Source organism: Myotis nattereri (assembly GCF_964212035.1).
Source record: "Myotis nattereri genome assembly, chromosome: 4".
NCBI lineage: Eukaryota > Metazoa > Chordata > Mammalia > Chiroptera > Vespertilionidae > Myotis > Myotis nattereri.
In genome coordinates, this window is record NC_138079.1 from 1,723,602 (window position 1) to 1,749,997 (window position 26,396).

Below are 26,396 nucleotides of genomic sequence, written 5' to 3' on the forward strand. Positions count from 1 at the left end.
TTACATTTTAACTATGGCAGTAGGTACTTACTATCAGGCGATTGTGACAAACAGAAATTAGCATTTTAAAAACAGGAAATAAAAATGATGACAAAGCATTTCAAAAACATACCCCTGTAGGTCTCACTCATGCTGTAGCTGTTTTATGGGGAGTGCTTACTCAAAATCTTTAAAGAACAATGAACAGTTAACGTCTCTATTTTGTAGAGTCCACGTGAATATAAAAAGACAACATGCTCTCATCAAATGTGCTGAAAGGAAACCGGGGTGGGGGTGGGGTGGGGGTAAAGGGAAAAAGTTTCTCTCTTAATAAAGCACAAAGGCAAAGGCATTCTTCACCCAACCTCCACAGCACCGCAACCCTGCAACAAAAACCAAGGGCCAAGCAAGCAGTCAGCGGTGAGCTTTTCTTAGTGTTTGCAGGAAGTATCGCGGGTTTGGAAATAATGGTGCAAACACAAAAAGGCTCTTTAAACACTGTGCTTCTACGTCAATTAACAAGATTGTTTTAAGATGCTGTCATCTATTTACTCTTTTGATATTTAAATTTTTATTAATTCTGACAGTAAATGAAAAGGATATTAGTTTATACACAACAGAGAAGACATTCTTAAAACTGACTGATTAGAAATGTACCATGTGCTGTGCGATAAGATTCATTAATAGCAATCTAGGAAATTAGGAAATACTACGATTTTATTCTCTGAAGATTTGTTCTCTATTTGCCAACATTGTATATAGTTCGAAAATGACAAGGCCTGGCCAGGTAGCCAAGTGGTCAGAGCATGGTCTGGATACACCAAGGTTTCGGATTTGATCCCAGGTCAAGGCACAACCAGTGAATGCATTAATAAGTGGAACGACAAATCGATGTTTCTGTTTCTCCCTCTTCCTCTCTCTCTTGATGTTTCTTTTTCTCTCAAATAAATTTGAAAAAAGAAATGCAAAAATCAAATGAAAGAATCGATTCTTTCCACTGGAAATGCGAGGCAGACTGCTCCCCATTACATTTTATGCCTAAAAAGGAAAAGGTACCTGTTATCAATACACAATTAATACTCAAAATAAAACATCTTTTTCTTTGTACTTATAAGGGTACTGACATCTATGAAATACTATAAAAATTCCCTTAATTTCTTATGTTCTACATATTAAATTTTGCCTGTTAAATGTAATAATAATAAAAAAAGTAAACTTTTTATTTGGTAGCATGGCCTCTGAACTATCTGAGAATAACAGTTAAAATAATAAACAGCATATCTGTAAGACGGAAGAAATGAAACATGGCTTGGTCACAGTACAGATAAAAAAGGTCTGGGTTTTAGCTCCCCATGAGCTCCACCTAAGGAAGAAGCAGAACACAAGCTTTAAGCCGCCCTCCTCGGACTGCTGGATGAGCAGGGATGGAGGTCATAATCCCCAGCAGGCCCTGCCACACATCTGCAGTATCACAAGAAATCCTGGCAACAACAGTGTAAAAGGGATTCAGTTCAACTGCAAGATAATGACGATGATGAATTAACTAGGATCCATGTGATGTCAATCAAAGCCCTGGGGATGTTTAAACTGAAAAAGAAGACTTGGGAGAATGATTCTCAAACATTTTGGTCTCAGAACTCCTTTACCCTCTTAAAAATTACCAGGTGGTAGGCATACAATGCAATATACAGATGATGAACATAGAATTGTACACATGAAACCTATATAATCTTATTAACCAATGTCACCCCAATACATTTAATTTAAAAATATATGAAATAAAAATTATTGGACCCAAAGAGGTTTTGTTTATATAAATATATCTGCAGATATTTGCCATAAGAAATTTAAATGGAGAAAAACTTAAATATATACTTAGTTTAAAATGATAATAAACCAATTATTTATTAATAGAACATTATTATAAAAACTAGAGGCCCAGTGCACGAAATTCGAGCACTTGGGGGGAGGGGATCCCTCAACCCAGCCTGTGCCCTCTCGTAGTCGAACATCCCTCTTGCAGTCCAAGACCTCTTGCTCCTTACCACACACCTGATAGCTGCTCTTTACCACTTGGCTTGCTGCTCCTTAGTGCTGCGGCAGAGGTGAGAGAGGCTCCCACCACCGCCGCTGCACTCGCCAGGCATGAGCCTGGCTTCTGGCTGAGCGGTTGCTTCCCTTGTGGGAGTGCACTGACCACCAAGGGGCAATTCCTGCACTGAGCATCTGCCCCCTGGTGGTCAGTGTGCGTCATAGCTATCGGTCATTCCACCATTTGGTCGATTTGCATATTAGCCTTTTATTATATAGGATAATATTATTATGTGTATTTTCAAAAGCTAAAGAATTTAGTGAGAAGAGGGACAACTGATAAGCATTTTTGAAAATCTCTAATGAATAGCTTAACACAAGACAGGTTAATTCTAACATCTGTTCTTATGTCCAAACTGTTGTACTAAGCTATCTTGCTTGAACTATATGAAGAAAATTCATCCTAAAAAAGACATGTAATTAGAAAAGGGAGCAATATTTTAATAGCCTTAATATTGTCATCCTCACATTAAAAGCATTGTTCTATCTTGCAAAGTTTTACCCATGCATGATTTTATAACATCATACATTGCTCATGTGGAAAACACTGGTTCACAGGAGGTATGCCCATCTTCCTAATGTTAGCACATTTCACTACCTAATCTCCTAAATCACATGCCTGAACATCACCACCAGTACCATCACAACAGTCTTTATTGGGAAGTTGTCAGGCTCAATCAGATCAGTGGCAGAATCAAGTTCAAAAATTCTCATTTTTACTTGGAAGCTGGAAGTTTATCATGGGTAACGCTTCCTTGAAGCAGCAGGTTTATTTTCTAGAAAATGTCTGCCGTGTGCTGAAGGCTGGAAAACCATACTCTGTCACCTGTTATTGTTTTTGCAATTAGAGGTGCTCCAAGAAGCAAGTGGCCAGCTTCAATGTGCAACAGCAACGCAGCAACACAAGCAGTTATCCTTAGACCCCAGTGATACCTGGGGACAAGCAGCAGGCGTGTCTTATGCACAATACTTCTTGTTTTGCCACACGGGAAATACAAAGATGAGTATGTGGGGTGGAGATTTTTAAATATTAATCATTTTTACTGCTTCATCAAGAATGTTAAGTGAAACGGACTTTAAAAAGCCTTTGTCTGATTAGGAAAATAGTCTGACTTTGTCGACCTCCTGCAAGGGCTCTGGGCTCCCAGCCAGACCACACTGCGAACCGCTGTCCTAAGGAAAGCTTGCATCGCCCCTCGGGCTCCCAGCCCTCACCCTCCAGCAAATTCAGCTTTCATCGAGTTTATTACTTGTTAGAGTCCCACATAAGATTTCTCTTGAATAAAAGGTTGAAAATATTTTAAATGAAAAATAGATTCAATAATGTAACTAGGGAACATCTAAAGTTATCCTCTGGTTTGAAAATAAACACTAAAACTAACCCCCAATTAAGTTTAGTCCACATGCTTAATAGGCACCACCTGTATTAATTTTTAAACTACATCACATAAGATATCCAATAGAAATCATGAGAATGGCTAATTCCCTTACCACACAATTAAGATTCTAGTTTCTGTCCAATTTCAGGTACAAATATAACTAACTAAAGGCCCAGTGCACGAAATTTGTGAAGCCAGGGGTGGGGGGAGTCCCTCAGCCCAACCTGTGCCCTCTCACCACTGTGAGCCTGGCTCAGGGCTTCTGGCTGAGCAGCGCTCCCCCTGTGGGAGTGCACTGACCACCAGGGGGCAGCTCCTGCATTGAGGGTCTGCCCCCTGCTAGTCAGCTTGCGTCACAGCAACCGGTCGTTGGGCCGTTCAATTGATTTGCATATTAGCCTTTTATTATATAGGATGTTGAGTGGTTAAGAAAAATGGTATCCTAAGTTAATAAATTGGTTTATAGTATAGAATAATAACATTAAAATGCGGTTTCCACATCTTCTTTTACATCACCTTTTGAAATATTTTCATCATTAATACTGATATATATTTTTAGAATCTTTTTTTCAAAATGCAAATCTAATCAATTCCACTTGCTCAACATTGCTGTAAGTCCCTCCATCCCCCGGTCCTGTCATTATGCTACTCACTGAAGCCTTCATCTGATCATATGTAGGAGCCAAAAACGCCGAAACCCTTGTTAGCACTACGTTACCTATATGATTATTTAATACTTTTGTTTTAATATAAACTTAAATGAATGGCTAAGGGTTTCAGCTATCCATATTAAATATGACCTCAATAACTATGAATAATTACACATAAGACCTCAATTGACTTTAGCTGGCATATCAAACCTATATTTTGACTAGCACACACTTCAAGAAAGACATAACAAAGCTGGAGAAAATCTATACAGGGCAACAAAATTCATTAAAAATATGCAACTGATTTGTGAGACAATGAAAAACATAACACTCAGAGCTTCACAGCACCTTGTCTAGAGCAACAGAGGGGTGTCTGTTCTGACTTACGCACCCAAACTAGAGAGAACAGAACTTAGAAGCATCACTCGTAAACGCTGAAAATTTTACAGAGAGTAAACCCCATGTGCTGGGACAAGAAGGCAGTCTCTTGGGGCTTAGAAGAGATGCAGTAGAAACATTAAAAGAGGATCCTCATTCATTAATGAACACATGGCCCGGTGAGTCCTCCTCCTCTTCCATTCCTGCCTCAATTCTTCTACACCTGAGGAAGCGGCCTCGGTGGTGAACACGGGGAGCATAAGCACATGGCACTGAATGAAAAGCTGGGGGACTGGTACCGGCAGCTGGGCAGACTGAACTGGAATCTAAATGCCCTGAAGCAGAAAAGGAACAGCAAGTCACAGGCACAGAGCAAAGGGGACAGAGAGAGTGGGACCAGGCAAACCTAGAGAGGACGGCCTCAGAGACCATGTCAGGGTTTTAATGGTTACTCTTCTTAGGTCAATAAGAAGCACCATAAGATTTTCCAGAAGAGGATGACAAAACCAGCATTTTAAAAAGACTATTTTGGTTATCCTTTGGTTTTAAAGTTCAAATCAGCCAGCCTTAAACCTAAGATATTTAGGGATTTCCTTACTGTTTCCTTATCTATTTATTTTCCTATTTAGATCTTTAATGGTGCAAATAGAAACTTAAGTGTGACCGATTATTTAAATTAAGCTCATAGGCTCAAACTTGAGCAATAAAAGAATATACAACGATTAGAAAGGGAGTAGTTAAGAAACATACCCATATATTTGATAATGGTAAGCCAGGTAAAAATGAAAATACGACTTCACATTTTTACTGGAAGTCTTACGACATTTACAAAATTTATACTATCATATAATATAAGCATCAATAACAAGCTGCATGTAAAATGCCACCACACATTGGAAAATTTTATGTCATGGTTACCAAAATTCTTTCTGTTGTGAAGAACATTATTTATTTGTTGCTAGTTGTAATCTCTCATTTGTAATGTGAAATGGGATGTATACACACAAAAACAACTGATTCCAGAAAAACTCAATATACTTAATTTTAAATAGTACTGGTACCTTACAATTTAATTAAATAGAATAACCGAGAAAATAAAAAATAATGCATGCATTATAAAAATAAAAATGTTCTAATTGCTACTTATAAACACCAAAAAATGGAAGCCTTTTGTAATTTTAATTTCTCAATATTTGTATGACTTAATATTTGTGTATAATGCTTAACATAAATTATCTTTATCATTTTGTGACAAATATTTCTTAAAGTAAATTTACATACAATTCGGACAGTCAAATTCACATCACTTCCCACAAAACACCCCTCTTAAAATCTCTTGTACAAGAATAACCCTGAAGGCAGAATCCTAGCAGCGTATATAAAAAATTCTTACCAATTTTTCATCAACTGTTATGAGTTGCGAGTCTCGAGTTTGGTCCTGTGCCAACCTCCATGTGGAAGTGCTCAACGACCTGCAGTGCAAAATTTTAAATTAAAAAATGATCCACGCACAGGGACAAGAGAGGCAGACAAACATCACAGAGACAAGCTACTCTAACAACACTACCTTATCAAGAGAAATAGGAAGAGAGGAGGTCACAGGAGTCACTTTCCTCCCCCATTAGTTCTGTCTGCTGAGCGTCGACCTATGAATCAGGTGGTCACGGTTTGATTCCTGGTCAGGGCACAGGCCCGGTTTGTGGGCTCGATCCCCAATGTGGGGCATTCAGAAGGCAGCCGATCCATGATTCTCTCTCATCATTGATGTTTCTATCTCTCTCTCCCTCTCCTTTCCTCTCTGACATCAATAAAAATATATTTTTTAAAAAGTATATGTACTTTATAGATATCTTTCATAATTTTAAATTAATGTCCAACTAATCATAAAATAAAGCTATTATATCATTTTCTATAAACAGACAGCTATTATAAACAAAGACACAGACAAAATATTCTCATATTTCAATCAGACTATATTTAAAAGGTAACACAATAAAAGATGAAAAGTGTTTTTATTTAACATCTAGCAGAAAGAATTAAATGTCACAATTAAAAATTTTATAAGAAAAAACCTTTTAAGATAGGTTAGATTGCAAAGAGAGCACATATAGGGATTTTTATTATTTGAAACAATATATTCATATAATTTATTTCAGGAAAAAACTACTTAAGTAAAAAAGCACACAAAACATATGAGCGTACATATATGAATTTATATATGACAAGGGGGGTTATTTAGGTAACTAATTTCTAAGCATAAAGACAACAATTTGATTGCTGTCTTGATTTTTAAAAAATCAAGTCTCAGCTGTGGGAAAACATTTTCCTCCAATTGTTGATAGTTAAAGTAGCAGCAAGGATCCAGAGTTCATTATGAACACAGCACTGAATTTGTCATATCTACAAAATATAATCTATGGTTAAATTCAAATTAAATGTGAATTATATAGCAAATATCTACTTGCTGGTTAGTCTGTAAAAAGTCTCATCAATGAAATGGTAGGAGTAAAGGCAATATTTTTAATAATTTAGAGTATAAAAACATTATTAAGATACAAAACCCAGAAAGTATAAAGGAAAAAAATGGCAGAAGCTACTACATAAAAACTTCTAAACCACAGGTACTGTAAATGAAGAATAAAACATAACAAGAAGAAAATATTTTCAAAATAAGAAAGTAAAGGCTCAATATCCAAAATAGATTCAAGAGCTTCTACAAATCAGTAAGTAGGGATAATTCTTAGGTTTCAAAAGAGGGAATCAAACAACAACAAAAAGCAAAGCACCCAATTAAAAATGGGAAGAATACTTGAACTGACATTTATCCAAAAACCTACAAGTAGCCAATAAATACAGAAAGATATGATCAACATTACTAAGCACTAGGGAAATGCAAATCAAAACCACAGTGAGATACTACTTCATATATTAGGATGGATATAAAAACAAGTGTTGGTGGGATATGGAGAAACTGAAAGCTTTGTATGCTACTGGTGGGAACATAAAATCATGCAGCTGCCACGGAAAACAGTATGGCAGTTCTTTAAAAATTAAACAGATTACCATCATATCCAGCAACTCCACTTCTGAGTATATACCCAAAAGAATTGAAAGCAGAACTCAAACAGATATTTGTGCACCAGTTTCATTGCAGCATTATTCACAATAGCCAAAAGCAAACATTGCCAAAATGTTAGTAATCATATTTTACTGGGCAATGTATCATAACACTAGAAAGTTAAGTGTACATGTAGGGATGACTAATCTGCAGTCATCAGTAAACAAATGGTAATTTCACTTTGCTATTTAGTTCCCATTTTTTAGAAAATCAGAAACTTTATTTGCCTCAGTAGTTTACCTCTGTCCACTATTTGTTTTGTCAGCTGGCTTGTTCACATAGCCAGGTCTCTTACAGATTCCTAAGGGCTATGACTGTTATTATCAATGACCATTATTGAGTGTACAAGCCATTTATTATATGTACTTTTCGGTCAAGTTTCCTGTAAGAAAATGATATGGATATCAAGAGAGCTTATTTCCAACTGATTTTATTATTTACTAGTTGTGTCTATGAGCAAATCACTTAACTTCTCTGCATCTCAATTTCACTCTTTGTAAATTTGTAAAATGAGAACTTGTTGCTCTAAAGTTTCATCTAGTGATGAGTTTGATTCTAATAAATGAAAATGAGTATAGTTCAAGTTTAATAATCCCCTATGGAAATGCTACATAATAATTTCTAAACTCATAATCTGTTTTTCTTTAAAAATCTAAGGAGTTTAAACTTTCAAAAACATATCTACCACATTTGTTTATCCAGTCATCTGCTGATGGGCATTTGGGTTGTTTCTGCTAGAGGCACTCAGGCACAGGTTTTTGTAACTCATTTGGGCAAATCCCTAAGAACACAATTGCTGGACTGTATGTTCTAATGAACAAAACGAACTAACAAGCAAAACAGAGACAGACTCAGAGACAGAGAGCAGGCTGACAGCTGTTGGGGGGGAGGTTGGGGGGTGCAGGGATTGAGCACAAAAGAAAAAAAGAGAGAAAACTCATGGACACTGATAGCATTTTGGTGATTGCTGGGGGAGGGTGCGCAGGGGAAGGTGGGGGAGAGTATGGGCAGTGATGGCGAACCTATGACACGCGTGTCAGAGGTGACACACGAACTCATTTTTTTGGTTGATTTTTCTTTGTTAAATGGCATTTAAATATATAAAATAAATATCAAAAATATAAGTCTTTGTTTTACTATGGTTGCAAATTTCAAAAAATTTCTATATGTGATACGGCACCAGAGTTAAGTTAGGGTTTTTCAAAACGCTGACACGCCGAGCTCAAAAGGTTCGCCATCACTGGTATAGATGATGTGTTGTGGAACTGTGCACCTGAAACCTGTGTAATTTTGTTAACCAATGTCACCCCAATAAATTCAATATAAAGAAAAAAAAAGACTGTTTAGTTTTGTAAGAAACTGACAAACTGTCTTCAAAAGTAGTTGTACATTTTGCATCCCACCAGCATGAATAAGACTTTCTGGTCAGGCCCGGCCGGTGGCCCATGGACCAAGAGGTCACCATCTGGATTCCCAGTCAGGGCACATGCCCAGATTGTGGGTTCGATCCCCGGTATGGAATGTGCAGAAGGCAGCCAATTGATGTTTCTCTCTCATCGATATTTCTACCTCTCTATCCCTTTCCCTTTCTCTATCTCTAAAAAAAATACTAATAAAAGTATATTTTTTTTAAAAAAAAGACTTACTGGTCACACTTCATTCTTGCCAGTGTTTGGTGCTGTCACTATTTGGGATTTTACCTATTTTAATAGATGTGTAGTGGCATCTCAGTGTTGTTTTAATTTTCAGTTCCCTGTGCACATATGTTGAGGTACCTTTTCATATGCTTATTTGCCATCTACATATCTTCTTTGGTGAGGTGTTTGTTCAGTCCTTCTGCCTATTTTTTAATGAAGTCATTTGTTTTCTTATTGTTGAATTTAAGAGTTCTTTGTATATTGTGGCTAGATCTCTTTATCAGGTATGTGTTTGACAAACATTCTCTCTGTAGGTCTTTTCACTTTCTTAAAGTGTCTTTCACTGAGGAGAAATTTATAATTTCAATGAAGTCCAACTCGTCTAATTTTTTCTTTCATGGATCGTGCATGTCGTGTTATAGCTAAAAACTCAGCAGCAAATCAAAGTCACCTACATTTTCTCTTATGTTATCTTCCAGAAGTTTGGTAGTTTTGTTTCCTACATTTAGGCCTAGGATCCATTTTGAGTTCACGTTTGTGGAGGCATGAGGCCAGTGTGTAGATTCATTCTCGGCATGTGGGTAAGTCCCAGTCCCACCTCCGCTCTCTCCTCCCCTGGATTGCCTTTGCTCCTTTCCCAAACATCACTGACTCTATTTCAGAGTCTGTTTCTGGGCTACCGATTCTGCCCACTGACCTGTGCCCCTTGACTCCCCCCACAGTGTCCTGATTACTGTGGCTCTGCACTGAATACTGAAGTGAGTGTCATTCCTCTGACTTCGTTATTCGTCTTCATTATGATATTCCATATTTGGTATCATTTGACTTTCTATATAAACTTAGAATAAGTTTCTTAGTATCTACAGAGGTTCTGACAATGGTTGCTCCTGAGCCTATAGATCAAGCTAACAGAGCTTACATCTTAAGAATATCGTGTCTTCCTATCCATATACATTCATTACTCTTCTTATTCTTTCATCAGAGTTTTCTAGTTTTCCTCACATATGTCTTGCAAATACTGTTTTTAATACTTCAAAAAGTTGTGAAAAAATAAAAAAACACACACATTTGTACTGAAAAATAGTATCTGAATAGAAATAATATCACTGTCTCCAAGTTTCAACACTATTCTCCCCTTGAAGCAAATTAACCTTATCAATTAAGAATGGCAATATTCCCCTATCATTATAGCAGTTGAAAGCATGGCTCCAAAACTGTTTATACTCCTCCATCCGATCAAGAGCTAAGAGTTCTGTGTTCCTGGTTCCTAAAACCTGACCTCTGGGACTGCTCAATCAATACAGTACAAACGTGGGCCAATGCGTGTTTCCAGGCTCAGGCCTTAGCAAACCTGGCAGTTTCCACTTCCTCTCTCTTGGAACACTGTTTCCTGGGATATCATCCTCCTAACCCAGCCACTCTATCAGGAGGATGTCCACACTGGCCACAGAGAGACCTTTGCCGAGGAATCAGCAGCACACCCCCTGGCCGGCTGTGAGTGAACTGGGGGACACTAGCCCAGGCTAAGCCGTCCAGGGACACCATGTGGGGCAGAGATAAGCTTCCCTGCCAAACCCTGCCCAAGTGGCCAATGTGTGAGCAAAACAAATGGTTGCTGTTGTTTTCAGGTGAGTATTGGTGTACTTTGTGTTGAACGATAGATAGCAAAAACATCCCTATAAATATACGAATATGGCTTTAAAAATATTAAAACTGAACCAGTAACTTCAAAGGACCAGAAATGACCTGCTGGACTTCTAGACAGAGTAAAATTCTTAATCCTAAGAAATTAAGAAATCAATTAATCCTTAGCCTTTTCATTAAAGCCAATTATGTTTGCTGTCAATTTATTGCAAATTGAATGAACCCAAATTCACATTAAATCAGCATGTGTTCAGTTCCATACTAAACTGTAAGAAAATATTACTAAAAATTCTAACCCAGTGGTTCTCAACCTTGGCTGCACATTAGAATCACCTGGGAATCTTTTTAAAATCCTGATTTCTGGGCCTCATCCTCCAGAAATTCTGCTTCTTAGGCCCAGAAATCAGGATTTTAAAAAGATTCCCAAGTGATTCTAATGTGCAGCCAAGGTGGAGAACCACTGTCCTAACTGAAATAATAAAATAATAATATATACTTAGTCTCTATGTCACAATAATTACCTCAAGCTTAAAATATGTTGATACATAGGGCCCTGGCCGGGTAGCTCTCCTGATAGGGCAAGATTGTGGGTTTGATCTCTGGTTAGGGCACATGCAAGAATCAACCAATGAATGCATAAATAAGTGGAACAACAAATCTATGTTTCTCTCTTCTCCTTTGCTCTCTAAAATCAATCAACCAATAAATTAAAAAATAAATAAATTAAAAATTATTTTTAAAAAAACAAGTATTTTTTTAAAATAATAGAATAAATCCCTCTCTTTCTTTCTCTGCCTACCACTCTTCCTCTCTCCCTAAAAATCAATCAATCAATTAATAAAAATTAAAAATGTTAATCTTGCCCTGGCCAGTGTGGCTCAGTTGGTTGAGCACTGATCCATGCACCAAAAGGTGGAAGGTTTGATTCCCAATCAGAGAACATGCCCAGGTTGCAGGCTCGATCCCTGGTAAGCGGCATGCAGGAGGCAGCCAATCGATGTTTCTCTCTCATCAATGTTTCTCTTTCCCTCTTCCGTCCTCTCTCTCTCTCTCAAATCAATTAAGAAATGTATTTAAAAATTTTTTTTGATTCCTGGGTCAAGCATCTTCATGTTGATCTTGAAGCTTTTCAATATCTTAAAACAAGAGAGAAAATTTAAACTGTCTTCAACATATTGTACTCACTCGAGAGAAACCAGAAAGAACTAACTGTTAATGGAAAACTAAAGAGGAGAGATCAAGGATCTAGTTTAATGTTCTGGAAATAACGTGAAGTAAAGGGAAAGAAAGAGACCCTACAATTACTTTAGTTAAGTTCAATGGAAATAACTGAAGATACTTTATTCACAAATAAGTTCTTTGATTCTCACTCATTTATCACAATAATTTCTAATCTTCATGCACAGCACTTAATAACTTAAGGTGTCCAACTGGCCAAGTCAGTAAAAAGCAAAAATCTCCTGCTCAGAGATGTCTTTCTCCCCATTCTTCCGAGCCAGGTGGAACTTGCAGCAGGACTAATAGCAACTGTGCCTCTGGACACAACCCAAGCCAGAAACGTAAACTAATCCTTTGAGAGTCATCCAACAGACGAAGGAAAAATTTGTGCAAGAGGATAAGGGTAATTATGCTCACATACCAGGCTTTGAAATGATATTGAGGAGTAATAAGGAGGAGAATGTGGGCAAGGTTTCCGAGGGTGGTAACAGGGAAACTGGAGGGCATGATGGAAAATATCAAGTAAAGGAGAGAAAAACACATCCAAGTTTATAGCACTAGGTTATCAAAATAAATAGAAATAAGGTGAACATAAAGGGAATGAGGAATATAAATGTTCTGGTGATGATTGTAACTATATTACAAAACACAACAAGCATATGACAAGTTCACACTTACTAACAGCTAAATTACTGAGCAATCCTGGTTTGGAAAGCCTTAAAGCAGTGGTTCTCAACCTTGGCTGCACATTAGAATCACCTGGAATCTTTTTAAAATCCTGATTTCTGGGCCTCGTCCTCCAGAAATTCTGTTTCTTTGTTATGGGATGGGGCCACAACATGAGTAACAAAGAAACAGAATTTCCGGAGGAGGAGGCCCAGAAATCAGGATTTTAAAAAGATTCCCAGGTGATTCTAATGTACAGCCAAGGCTGAGAACCACTGCCTTAAAGGAAGGAACTGAGCTGCTTGTTCTTTGGCATGTCTTCTAAATAACTGGAAGCAAATTTACCACAAAGATGTCAGTTATTAATCTACAAATTAATTATAACAAAAATTCCAGCAGAATTTTTATAAAATTAAATGATTGTCATAGAGAAGAAAAAATTCACAAAAATAATCAAGAACATTTGAACAACTATAAGATTTGCCTTGCCAGCTAATATAATACAATAATTAAAATATGGTGTGAGCATAGGCACAGATACATAGATCAAATAAGTAGTACAGGTCAGAACACATCAAATAAGTAGTATAGGTCAGATTCTATAGATCTGTACATCTACACTAATGAAGAGAAAGATGCAAATTGACCATACCTTCATGACACCCACCAGCCAATCAGGAGTGAGTATGCAAATTAACCCCACAAAGCTGGCGGGTTAATTTGCATACACAGGCACCAAGCGGCAGGGGTGGGGCGGGACACTTGTGTTGTCGCCATGGGGACGACGCAAGTGTTTCCTACCGCCCCAGCTGCTCCCGGCCTCTGGGCAGCGTGGGAAGGTGGAAAGGTGGCTCCGGGCAGGAACAAAGGTGGAAAGGCAGCTCAGGCAAAAGCGAAGGCGGTGCCGGCAGCTAGGGGAAGGAAGGCCCATTCTTGCATGAATCTTTGTGCATCAGGCCTCTAGTTAGTATATAATAAAATTCCAGTTTCAAATCAGTGGTGAAAGGCTAGACTATTCAAGAAATAATACTGAGACAAATGGCTATTCTTTCATGGAAGAAAAATGTCTGAACCTCAAAAAATATTTACATCAGATACTAAAGAATTCTACATGGATTGATAGATGCACAAACACAATGTGTTGTGTGTGTCAATTACTGGAATAAAATATAAGAATTTTTTATAAATTTTAGGATGAAAAGTTTTCCTAATAAGAAATGATACCCACAAAATGAAAAAGAAAAATAACTTCTGAACAAAAGGCACTATAACTAAATAAGGAAATATGAGAGGTAATAAGTATAACACTCATAGCAGATAAAAGACTAATATCCAGAGTATAGAAAGAATTCTTAGAAACCAAGACAGAAATCACCCAAAAAAGGGAGAACAGCATATATAAACATGGCAGATATGAATACCAATTACATCAATAATCACTTTAAATGACAATGGTCTAAATAAATTAACTGAAAGAGAATGTATCAAAGTGGATTAAAAAAAAATCAGGACGTAACTACATGTTGCCTAAAAGAATTCCATTTTAAATATAAAGACACAGATAGATTAAAAGTAGAGAGAGAGAGACCATGCTAATAGTAATCAAATCTTACTGCAGTAGTTATATCATTCTCAAAATGAGCTTCAAACCAACAAAAAAAATTACTAGGAATAAAGAGCAGCATTACATCAAGATAAAGGGTCAATTTTCCAAGAAGACATTAACAATCCTTGAGGTTCACAAGCCAAACAAGAGAATGTTAAAATATATGAGTCAAAAACTGAAAAAACTCTGTGCGAGGAGAAACAAACAAATCCATCACTGGAGCTGGAGACTGCACACTCTTCTAATAGCCACCGACAGAGCCAGCAGGCAGCGCATCAGTAAGGACAGAGCTGAACTGAACAGCCCATCAATTAACTGGATTTAACTGACATTTATGGAATACTTCATCCAACAACAGCAGAAGACATGTTCTTCTCAAGCTCACATGGAACATTTACCAAGATAGGCCACATTCTGGGCTATGAAATGCATCTTAACAAATTAAAAGAATAGAAATCAAACAATGCATGCTCCCAATCAAAAGCGGAATTCAGCTAGAAATCAGTAACAGAAAACTGGAAGATTCCCAGTTACTTGGAGATTAAAAAACACGCTTCTAAATAACTTATGAGTCAAAGAGCCTCAAGAGAAATTTAAAAATATTTTGAACTAAATGAAAATAAAAATACAACCTTTAAAAAATGTGTGAGATACAGCAAATGTAGCATTTGGAAATTTATGGCATTAAATGCATGTGTTAGAAAAGAAAAGTCCAAATTAATAATCTAAGTTTCCATCATGGGAAACCCCAGAAAAGAGAGCAATATAAACCTAAGGCAACCAAGAAAAAATGAAAATTACAGCACACACACGCACATGCACACACACACAGTAATTCTGCACACGCACATATAAAGCACCTAGACTGGTCAAGTTCATGGAGACAGAAAGTAGAATGCTGGGTGGACAGGATAACAGAGATCTATTATTTAACAGATACAGAGGTTCAATTTTGGAAGATGAAAAAAAGTGCTGAAAATATATAGTGGTAATGGTTGCACAACAATATGAACACACTTAATGTTACTGTACTGAACTACACTTCAAAATGATTAAAATGGTAAAATTTTTATTATGTCTACCTTACCAATAAAATTAAAAACAATATGCCTTATGAAGAAACTGTTAAGCCCTGGTATACACCACCAATAAAGAGGAACACACAAAAGTTTGTCAAAAATGAAAAGGATTTATAACTTTGCTTAGAGAAAGCCTATTCATGTATGCATGTATAAGTATTCTGTGTGTATGTGTATATCACTCTTCATAAACTTTTAGAAGACCAAACTGAAGGTGTTAAACTTCAATATGATTATTTGTACTCATGTAGCATATTTTCTCAAATTATACACTTTTTAAGAGCTTCTAGTGCATGTGTATGTAATACAAAATAGGTGATACTTTGTTATCTATTTTAATACCAATTATAAGATTGTTGCATTTGCACCATTACTCAACACGTTTTACACAAAAATAGTTGAGAATTTTGAATTTTCACTGATAGATTTGTTATAAATAAGCACAAAGAGCAAACCATTAATCCTATTTAATAAAAGAGTAATATGCAAATTGACCATCACTCCAACACACAAGATGGCTGCCCTCATGTGCTAAAAGATGGCCACCACAAGATGGCTGGCAGGGGAGGGCAGTTGTGGGCGATCAGGCCGGCAGGGGAGGGCAGTTGGGGGCAACTGGGCAGGCAGGGGAGGGCAGTTAGGGACGACCGGGCCGGCAGGGGAGTGGTTAGGGGGCGATTGGGCTGGCAAAGGAAGGCAGCTGTGGGCAATTGGGCCGGCAGGGGAGTGGTCAGGGGGCAATCAGGCTGGCAGGGGAGTGGTTAGGGGCGATCAGGCCGGCAGGGGAGTGGTTAGGGGTGATCAGGCCGGCAGGGGAGTGGTTAGGGGCGATCGGGCCGGCAGGGGAATGGTTAGGGGGCAATCGGGCCGGCAGGGGAGTGGTTAGGGGGCAATCAGGCTGGCAGGGGAGTGGTTAGGGGCGATCAGGCTGGCAGGGGAGTGGTTAGGGGGCAATCGGGTTGGCAGGGGAGTGGTTAGGGGGCGATTGGGCTGGCAAAGGAAGGCAGCTGTGGGCAATCGGGCCGGCACGGGAGTGGTTAGGGGGCAATCAGGCTGGCAGGGGAGTGGTTAGGGGCGATCAGGCTGGCAGGGGAGTGGTTAGGGGCGATCGGGCTGGCAAAGGAAGGCAGCTGTGGGCAACTGGGCCAGCAGGGGAGTGGTTAGGGGCGATCAGGCTGGCAGGGGAGTGGTTAGGGGTGATCAGGCCGGCAGGGGAGTGGTTAGGGGCGATCAGGCTGGCAGGGGAGTGGTTAGGGGGCAATCGGGTTGGCAGGGGAGTGGTTAGGGGGCGATTGGGCTGGCAAAGGAAGGCAGCTGTGGGCAATCGGGCCGGCAGGGGAGTGGTTAGGGGGCAATCAGGCTGGCAGGGGAGTGGTTAGGGGCGATCAGGCTGGCAGGGGAGTGGTTAGGGGGCGAACGGGCTGGCAAAGGAAGGCAGCTGTGGGCAACTGGGCCAGCAGGGGAGTGGTTAGGGGCGATCAGGCTGGCAGGGGAGTGGTTAGGGGTGATCAGGCCGGCAGGGGAGTGGTTAGGGGGCGATTGGGCTGGCAAAGGAAGGCAGCTGTGGGCAATTGGGCCAGCAGGGGAGTGGTTAGGGGCGATCAGGCTGGCAGGGGAGTGGTTAGGGGCGATCAGGCTGGCAGGGGAGTGGTTAGGGGGCAATCGGGTTGGCAGTGGAGTGGTTAGGGGGCGATTGGGCTGGCAAAGGAAGGCAGCTGTGGGCAATCGGGCCGGCAGGGGAGTGGTTAGGGGGCAATCAGGCTGGCAGGGGAGTGGTTAGGGGCGATCAGGCTGGCAGGGGAGTGGTTAGGGGGCGAACGGGCTGGCAAAGGAAGGCAGCTGTGGGCAACTGGGCCAGCAGGGGAGTGGTTAGGGGCGATCAGGCTGGCAGGGGAGTGGTTAGGGGCGATCAGGCTGGCAGGGGAGTGGTTAGGGGCGATCGGGCCGGCAGGGGAGTGGTTAGGGGGCAATCGGGCCGGCAGGGGAGTGGTTAGGGGGCAATCAGGCTGGCAGGGGAGTGGTTAGGGGCGATCAGGCTGGCAGGGGAGTGGTTAGGGGGCAATCGGGTTGGCAGGGGAGTGGTTAGGGGGCGATTGGGCTGGCAAAGGAAGGCAGCTGTGGGCAACTGGGCCAGCAGGGGAGTGGTTAGGGGCGATCAGGCTGGCAGGGGAGTGGTTAGGGGTAATCAGGCCGGCAGGGGAGTGGTTAGGGGGCGATTGGGCTGGCAAAGGAAGGCAGCTGTGGGCAATTGGGCCAGCAGGGGAGTGGTTAGGGGCGATCAGGCTGGCAGGGGAGTGGTTAGGGGCGATCAGGCTGGCAGGGGAGTGGTTAGGGGGCAATCGGGTTGGCAGGGGAGTGGTTAGGGGGCGATTGGGCTGGCAAAGGAAGGCAGCTGTGGGCAATCGGGCCGGCAGGGGAGTGGTTAGGGGGCAATCAGGCTGGCAGGGGAGTGGTTAGGGGCGATCAAGCTGGCAGGGGAGTGGTTAGGGGGCGATTGGGCTGGCAAAGGAAGGCAGCTGTGGGCAATTGGGCCAGCAGGGGAGTGGTTAGGGGCGATCAGGCTGGCAGGGGAGTGGTTAGGGGCGATCCGGCCAGCAGAGGAGTGGTTAGGGGGCGATTGGGCTGGCAGGGGAGTGGTTAGGGGCGATCGGGCTGGCAGGGGAGTGGTTAGGGGGCGAACGGGCTGGCAGGGGAGTGATTAGGGGGTGATCAGGCTGGCAGGCAGAAGTGGTTGGGAGCCAGCAGTCCTGGATTGTGAGAGGGATGTCTGACTGCCTGTTTAGGCCCAATCCCCGTGGGCAATCGGACATCCCTCGAGGGGTCCCAGATTGGAGAGGGTGCAGGCTGGGCTGAGAGACACACACCCTGCAGCCCCCTCCGTCCCAGGAACAGTGGTTAGCCTGAGCCCAAGTGAGGCAAATGGAAGGGCAGAGCTCCCAGAAAGGGGCTGCAGCATAAACAAGAAATAGAGTTTTGTTGTTTTCACCACAGGTATTTTGGGGTTTCTATCCTGACTGATGTAGCTTCTTACGCAATTCTCTATCCATGTACTTTTTCCCTGGGGAGTGTCGATGTCTGTTTCACACTGACCATGTGAGATTGGGAGTATGATAGATGGAGAGTTTATACTTTCAAGTGAATCAAGATGTCACTTTTAAAAAGCTACATTTTGGTCTTTAAGGGCAACATAATTTATTTTCTTATGCCTTCAAAGGTTAGAATGTGTCAAAATCCATTAGATAATTCGTTTCATATCAACTTAATACTACTGTTTCATCTTGGACAGCTTACCTAATTTTTTTCTAAAGGCTATGCATTTTATCTTCATTCATCTTCACTTTCAATTATCCCAACTTGTTGCTTATTTGCTTCAGTTTAGAATCTTTTGCTTTAAAACTTCTAGCTGCCATAAAAACCATTGGAATCATGTTTGTCTCATAAATATATTTAAAATGAAATAAACAATAAATTTATCACAAAAACAATGCTGAATTTATACATGAGAGTTGGAAAGACCAGCATTTACCATCTAGCAATGTTACATCAAAGAGGAAGCCAGCTGATAGGTATTTGTTCTTCAATTTAAAAATGAGTATCTGACCACGGGCAAATGAATCTAGCACTCGGGGGCATACTGTTTTTTAAAGGCTGACGATTACATGATTAAAAATATATTCAGGAGAAAAAAATCACCAACATACATAGACTTTTTTAAACTTCATGAAACAATTTGGAAAAATGGTCACAGTAACTGCAGAGTCAGACCCAGGTTAAAATTCCGGATCTGCCACTTAAGAGCAATGTGATCCTGAACAAATGACTTCACACCCTGCACTTCAATGTCCTCGTCTGCAAAAAGAAGGCTAACAATCCCTCCCAGAATGGCTGGTGGAGTGAAGCAGCATGTTAAGTAATTGGCATGGAGTGTCCATTTCTTCCTTTCGAGTAACATGCAGGATCAGTTCGTTTAGTGGCAAGAGAGAAAAGGGAACCCTACAAAACATGAACTCATAAACACTTCTTTTCCAGATTTTCTCTAAAAAAAATGTGAACAGCCACCTTTCCTTGTTCTGTCCAATTAACCACAAAGTGCTCCCAACCCCCAACTCCCCTACCCCACTCTGCTTCTGTCAGTCCCTCTTCCCTGGACCACCGAGCAGTCAGCTGAATGGCCCCTCTTCCACACGCCAATCATTACAGCCAAGCACGCCACCACTCTGCTTCACACCCTGCACTGGCTGACAGTCATTTATCTCAAAAAGAGAAAGTATTTAGGGAGCAAGTACCATGTATATCATTTACTTTCAAATAGCTTAGGTAAAAAGCATATATTTATATGTGCAATTTGATCATATATATCATGCATATATATGCATATATGCTCAGATACACGCATTTTGCTTATCTATTACACATATAATGCATAAAGGCAAAATGAGCAAAAACCAACAAAATATTAACAATGTCAAATCTAGGTGGTGGTGGGTTTACAAATTCATTGTACTTTTTTTTCCAGGTGTAAAGATTTTAATAAGAAGTTGTAAAATTAAAAGCAAACTGAAAAATATGATTAATATGTTTCATTTGTAGAAAATGAAAAAGAATAAGAATGTATTTGCTTGAACATACATAGACAAACTACAAGTGTGAGAAACCAGTAACAGTGACTTCTTGCGGGGTGGGGAGAGCAGTGGTAAATGAGCAGATGGGTCAAGATGAGAGGAAGATCTGTGCATATAATTTATATACATAAGACTCTGTGGCTGTATTATTTATTCAAAATATTACACTGAAAAGTAACCCTGACCATATTTTTACTCACTGCATATAGTTACTATGAGGATTAAATGAGACAACATATAAGAGCTTTAGTAAGTACTTGGCACTTGGTCAAGGCTCAATAAATGGCAGCCAGTCCAGCTGCTGAAGTAAGAAAAGAAAATCTTCAGTATCAGTGGCACCATCTAATGCGTACAAGTTAATTTCATCCACACTCCTGGGACGTTAGTTGCCCTCTCCAGAAGAGGTGACTTACGAACATGAATTTCAAATACCACTATCAAAATTCGTATCATAAGATTTTTTTTATTGGCATAAATCAAGATAAAGTATTTTTCCTCGATAGAATGAGTGGTATCTGAAAAACGGCATGAGCACCACTGAACAAGGTTACAACCCAGCAAGCTCAGCTGCTGGCCTTTCAGAACAGAGCCCAAGGTCTAAGCTCCTCTCGGGCCTACGATCTCCACCGCACGGAAGACAGTGTTGCCCGGCTTGACCAGTCCCGCCCTCTGCCTACTGCTATTGTTCACCATTAATGAAACAATATTCTCATCATAGGGCCTGTGAGCCACCTGGTCATGGAGGCCCCTGCTAATGGACCTGACCACAGACCATTCATATATCAAAATATATCACCTACCTTTATAGTTTACCAAGGTATCGCCTCATGGAGCTACTGAGATTAAATGAGATATAAATGATGAGCTACTAGCACTGCTCCTGATATATTCCAGGTAAAATTATTACCAATCATTATCATTTTTGAGAAAGTAATATTGTTAAACTAAAAATTAGATTCCACTGAGATGTTTTAAGTGTTTATTAGTTTAACCCAGAAATTGATCCCAATTCTAAGATACAGATTCAACTACAAAAAAAGTTCAAATTAAAAATAACTAAACAATAATTCATTTCCCTAAGTAGCTACAGTAGATGCTTGTTACCTGTGGCCTACTGTAGAGCACTTATTTTTTGAAATAAGACATAAACCAAGGGAAGATTTAGTAATAAATCTAGTTAGCAAAGCAGTGTCCCTTGGAAATACAGTGTTTTTAAAAAATATTTCATGTCTATAAACTGGAGACCTATTAATTTCTTTAAATAATATTTTTAAATTTTTGTTTAAATTAAATAAAATTCATAAAGAATTTAAAAAATAAGTATAAAATACAATCTAGACTTTAAAACCTCATAAATTTAACAAAACAAAATATATACGGACAAGGGCACAAAAGGCCACGTAAATGCAAAGACACACACACAGCACCTCCCAGCAGCTCAGCTGAGGGAGGAGAACAGCTGGCCTGTTAATTAACAGTTTTACAGGCCTCATGCCACTCAAGAAAAACTTAATATTTATCCAAATACCGTCATAAAACTGTCGACTACTCGACCTGAACACAGTAATTAAAGCTCCCACTTACTTAACTAAAACACCTCATTTTACAACTTTTAAGTATTGTCAGCATTATTACGCGATTTGACTTCAATCACAAAACTAATACAAGACAATGAGACATGAAACTAGTACTTTTTCCACTGACTTTCCAAAAAAATTTCACCTTTTAAAAATATATTCACCTAAAGATTTTTTAGAAATTAAAGTATAATTGATACATAACAGTATATTAATGTCAAGTGTAGATAAGGATGCCACATTTGTAACTATTGTGAAAAGAGCACCACAATAAGTCTAGCTGCCATCTGTCACCATACAGTTACAATTTTTTTCTTGTGATAAGAACTTTTAAGAACTACTTACTCTCTTAGCAATATGCAATACATAATTACTATGCTGTACCTAAAAAAGATGTTTTCTTCTTAAGATATTTTGGCTATGCTGATGAATAATCCAGTCAATAAAATACTCTTTGAAGAGAAGTTTGAAAGACCTGGAAGAGTTAATACTTATTGACTACAAAACAGTGTACTCAGCTGGTCATATATATTTGAGAATGTATACCAAGATTCTAATTCCTAGCCCCAATTCATCAAACATCTATTAAAACATCTACTACATCTTCTGCACAATGCTACACCCAGGAGCTGGCTTTGAAGATTTTACTAGGGGAAAGCAAACATATAAGCAATAATTCCAATGTCACTGCCTTGAATGCTGATGGTAATTTCTATGATAAAGATACATACCAGGTGCTTTGCTATGCGAGGAGGAGCACCTGTGCCCTGGGGGACTGCGGGGTGTGCATGTGGCAGGGCTGTCAGGGAAAACTTCCCTAATGTTGCCTGTGCTGCCCAGTTAGTTTGTTTTCACTGAGCATCCAATATTACAGGATTGAGAAAGGAATTTATAAAACATTTGCATATTAATTCACATTTAGTGCCTCTTATGTGTGGTACAGTCTTGACAAACATGTTCATAGCTTATTTTTAAATTAGGTGTAACACCACAGAACCAGTAATTTAGATTTTGGTTGAAAAGTCATGAATTTTTTCTTTCTTTCTTTATTTTTAAAAGCTTATTTTTCGACCAATGCTTATTTTGCCTCTTCCCAACTCCCTCCCAGTAAATTAAACAAAATAGTAAAATTTAACAATATCTACAATATTCCAAATGCCTTAAATCTTAATAGATTCCATTTTGTATTTGCTTTTATCTCTAATAGACATAAATAAAACAGAACAAATTTAACTAATTAAGTAAAATCATTTCATTTGTTTAATATGGACTATAACAGCAGAATGTTAATCCTCAATCTCAAAAGTCAGAGTTTATTCTGTATATCAAGAACTCTGCCATTCCAATATCTGAGTATAGTAGCTACACAGCTATTTATCACAGAGAAAAAAATTACTTGACTCCTGGTAATTATTTAAATTTGCAATACATTTCCATCTCTCCCATTGTTTTTTTATGAAAAACATTAAATTCTAGTAAAATCCCAGATCACCCAAAAAGCTTTGACAGTATTCCACTTATACATTTTAATAAATACTGCCTTAAGATAAAGTCACCAATACTATTATTCAACATAAGGAAGAAGCAGGCACATCATAAAACTGTGAAAGTCATCACTTTTCAGTGATCTGTAACATCACTGTGCACAACAGCTACCTTTAAAACCCATGTAGCAGATAATAAGGAAAGCCAGGATCTCAAATGCTATCCTGCTTAAGATGCTATAAAATATTTTTTAAATTTCTATATTATTTCATAATCAAATGTGCGCACAGATGTTTACTGCTAATCACTGTGCTGTGCTGTGACAACACAAAGGGAAGAAGGGACAGTTCCTGCTCTCAGAGAACTTCAGTCACTGGGAAACAGAGAAGGGAACAGCCCTCACAGTGAGCATGAGCACTGGCAGAGGCAAGCAGCGGCTCCAAGATCACAACCCAAGCTGTGACTTCAAACAGTGCTCCTTAGAGACGGCGATGGTTAAAGCGCCACGAAGGCTGGCTGAACTGAAACAGACAGAGGGTGTGGAGGGGCGGAGGGACCGGGAAAGCAGAGGCGAAGCAGAAGAAACTGTCCCACAGACAGAACCTGAACAGTAAGCACGAGCAAGCGCCAGGATCGCAAGTAGTTGAGGACCACTGAGACCCACAGGGAACGGATGAGCGGGGGAGGGAACAGAAGGCGAGGGCTCTGTGCAGCTGAGGCCTGCGCCCTACAGGCCGAAGGAGAAGAAATGAAGATGATGGCGTGCAGACCAGTTAGGGAGCAGATGGCAGTGACTGCGATGCAGTAAGGATGGAAATGGAATGAGCGTGAGGAAGATGAGTACTAGGACTGGACGGCTAATTGACAGAAGGCCTGAGAGAGAAGAGACGAGAATGCTACATGGGTTCCTGGCTGAGATCCCTGGTGGTGGTGGAGGAGATGATCATCAAATTGTGTCAGATATGCTGTAATGGGCCCGCCTGTGGAAAATCCCAGAGGAGATGTCCTGGTTAGTTCTCAGGGTATAAGATTCAAGAAAAGGATATAGAGTCACATCTTACATGAAGAGCAGGTCCTACAGTCAGAGCCTTAGGCAAAAACTGCAAATAGAAAAATTCTTTCTAAACCCTCTAGGAAGCCCCACTACCCCCCAGTGGAGACCCACAGCCTATCTCTTAATAATCCAATCCTCTAGCACTGGAACACATTGCTGTCTCTTTGGTTGAGTGCTAAATGATCAGTAGGTAGAATGATGAGAGAATTAACCTGGATTTCTAAATGTTTTTAGAAATATTTTCTACTCTTTCAGCTGCCATGTGTATGTGCTGGCTTCCGTGAGTGAACAGTGAGTTCAATGCACAGGAACCACACGCTTCTTGGCTTCAGTGGAACTAGAGGCAGCTACAGTCATGGCAGATGATGAGACAAAGAGAGTCCCTTAGTTTCTCATTGCTGCTGTAGCAAATTACCACCGAGCTGGTGGACTGAAACAACTCGATTTAGTCTCTTAGAGTTCTGGGGGTCCTAAGTGCAAAGCCAGTCTCAGGGCTCCTATTAATGTGTTAGCCAGGCTGGTCCTTCTGCAGGCTCTAGGGAGAACCTGCTCCTCGTCTTTGCCAGCGCTGCGAGGCTGCTGGCATTCCTGAGCACAAGGCACAGGGCACAGCTCTGGGTCTCTGCTTCCATGCTGGCACTTCCCTCTTCTCTGACTCCTCCCACATGCGTCTCAGAGGAACCACTGTGATTACATGAGCCCACGGGATAATTTAGGATAACCTCTCTCAAGAGATTCAGCTTGCCCTAGCTGGTTTTGCTCAGTGGATAGAGCGTTGGCTTGCAGACTAAAGGGTCCCGAGTTCGATTCTGGTCAGGGACACAAGCCCAGGTTGCGGGCTCAATCATCACTGAAGTTTCTAACTTCTCTCTCCTTCTCCATTCCACTCTAAAATAAAAACATATATGTATATTTTTAAAAAAGAGAGACTCAGATTAATCTGAAAAGCCCCCAGGTTTGGGGGGTTTGGATGAACATTTGGGGTGGGTTACTCAGTACAGAGAGTATGCAAAGAATAAAGACATCGGTAATTCTCAAGCTCTCAGATTGCATGGGTCCACACAAACTCATTTTGCCATTATGCTTCCTAACATATATATGTTTATATGTTTGTTACATATATTCATGTGTATATAATCTTCATGTAATGCAAAACATTTCTTTAAATAAAGAGCTAAATATCAGACTCCAACACTGACAGTTCAAGGAGTGGGCAAAAGAAGATGGACATTCGAAGGGAACTGAGAAGGAGGAAAAACAAATAGAAGTCAGAGGAAGAATCTTTCAAGAAGGAGAAAGTCATCTTTTTGGACTGCAAAGGTCACACCAGAGAAGGACTGAGCAGAGTCTATTCATTTAGCAACAGGGTCACTGTCAACCTTGATGAAAGCTATTTCGGTGGAATGATGGATGCTGAAAATAGACTGCATGGAACTGCGGAGTGCACGGGAGGTCACAATCTGGAAAAAGCCAGGTGCGGATCATTCTTTTATAGACGCATGAATAAAATACTTTTAATAAATAGAAAAAAAAATCCAAGATGCTCTGATAATCCAGAAAAAGGAACTAGAATCTAGAAAAGAATTACGAAAGAAACGGTGGGGAAGGAAGAAAGGAACAAAAGGAAAAGAAAAAAAAAAGAAGCCACAAAACAAAGGATGATGATGGTGATGGTGGTGGTGGTGGTGGTGGTGGTGGTGATGATGATGTTATTGTTATAATTTATTAGGCACTTAGCCTCTGCCAGGCACTGTCTTCAGGACTTTATAGACTGTATGAAACAGATTAGTATGTCCATGTTATAAAACAGAAAACAGACTCAAAGTAGGCAGAGAGATAGGACATGTCAGAGCTAGGACTCAAATGCTAGTAGGGCTGACTTCAAAACGTGTGCTCCTAACTACGATGTTATACTGGTAGAAGGATCCAATAGAGTAGTTCAAGGATGAGAAAGCTAATGCAGCCATGGCTAACATCAGGAGTTCATAGAAAATCTCTGAAAACAGTTTTTCCCAAAGCTAGAGTCAAAGACAATAGTAAGAGATTATTAAGGGAATTGGCATCAACAGTTTGAACTCAAAGCCAAAAGATTATATTTGAGACCAAAATTAAAACTTGAGCCCTAAGGAGGGACCACTTACAAGCAGGACCTTAGGTATACTTAAATCATGAACTTCCTCAGCGACAGAGTAACAACGTGTGCGTCTCAAGAA

General features: G+C 40.0%; 1 protein-coding gene across 1 annotated transcript in view; it reads right to left on the reverse strand.

Moving 5' to 3' along the window:
• Window positions 1-26,396, reverse strand: part of NDUFS4 (NADH:ubiquinone oxidoreductase subunit S4) — a 62,592-nt gene that overhangs the window by 26,948 nt on the left and 9,248 nt on the right. The window contains exon 2 of the mRNA XM_081088999.1: window positions 5,871-5,949. Within this exon, the coding sequence (XP_080945125.1) occupies window positions 5,871-5,949 (79 nt within the window). The remainder of the gene's footprint in view (window positions 1-5,870; window positions 5,950-26,396) is intronic.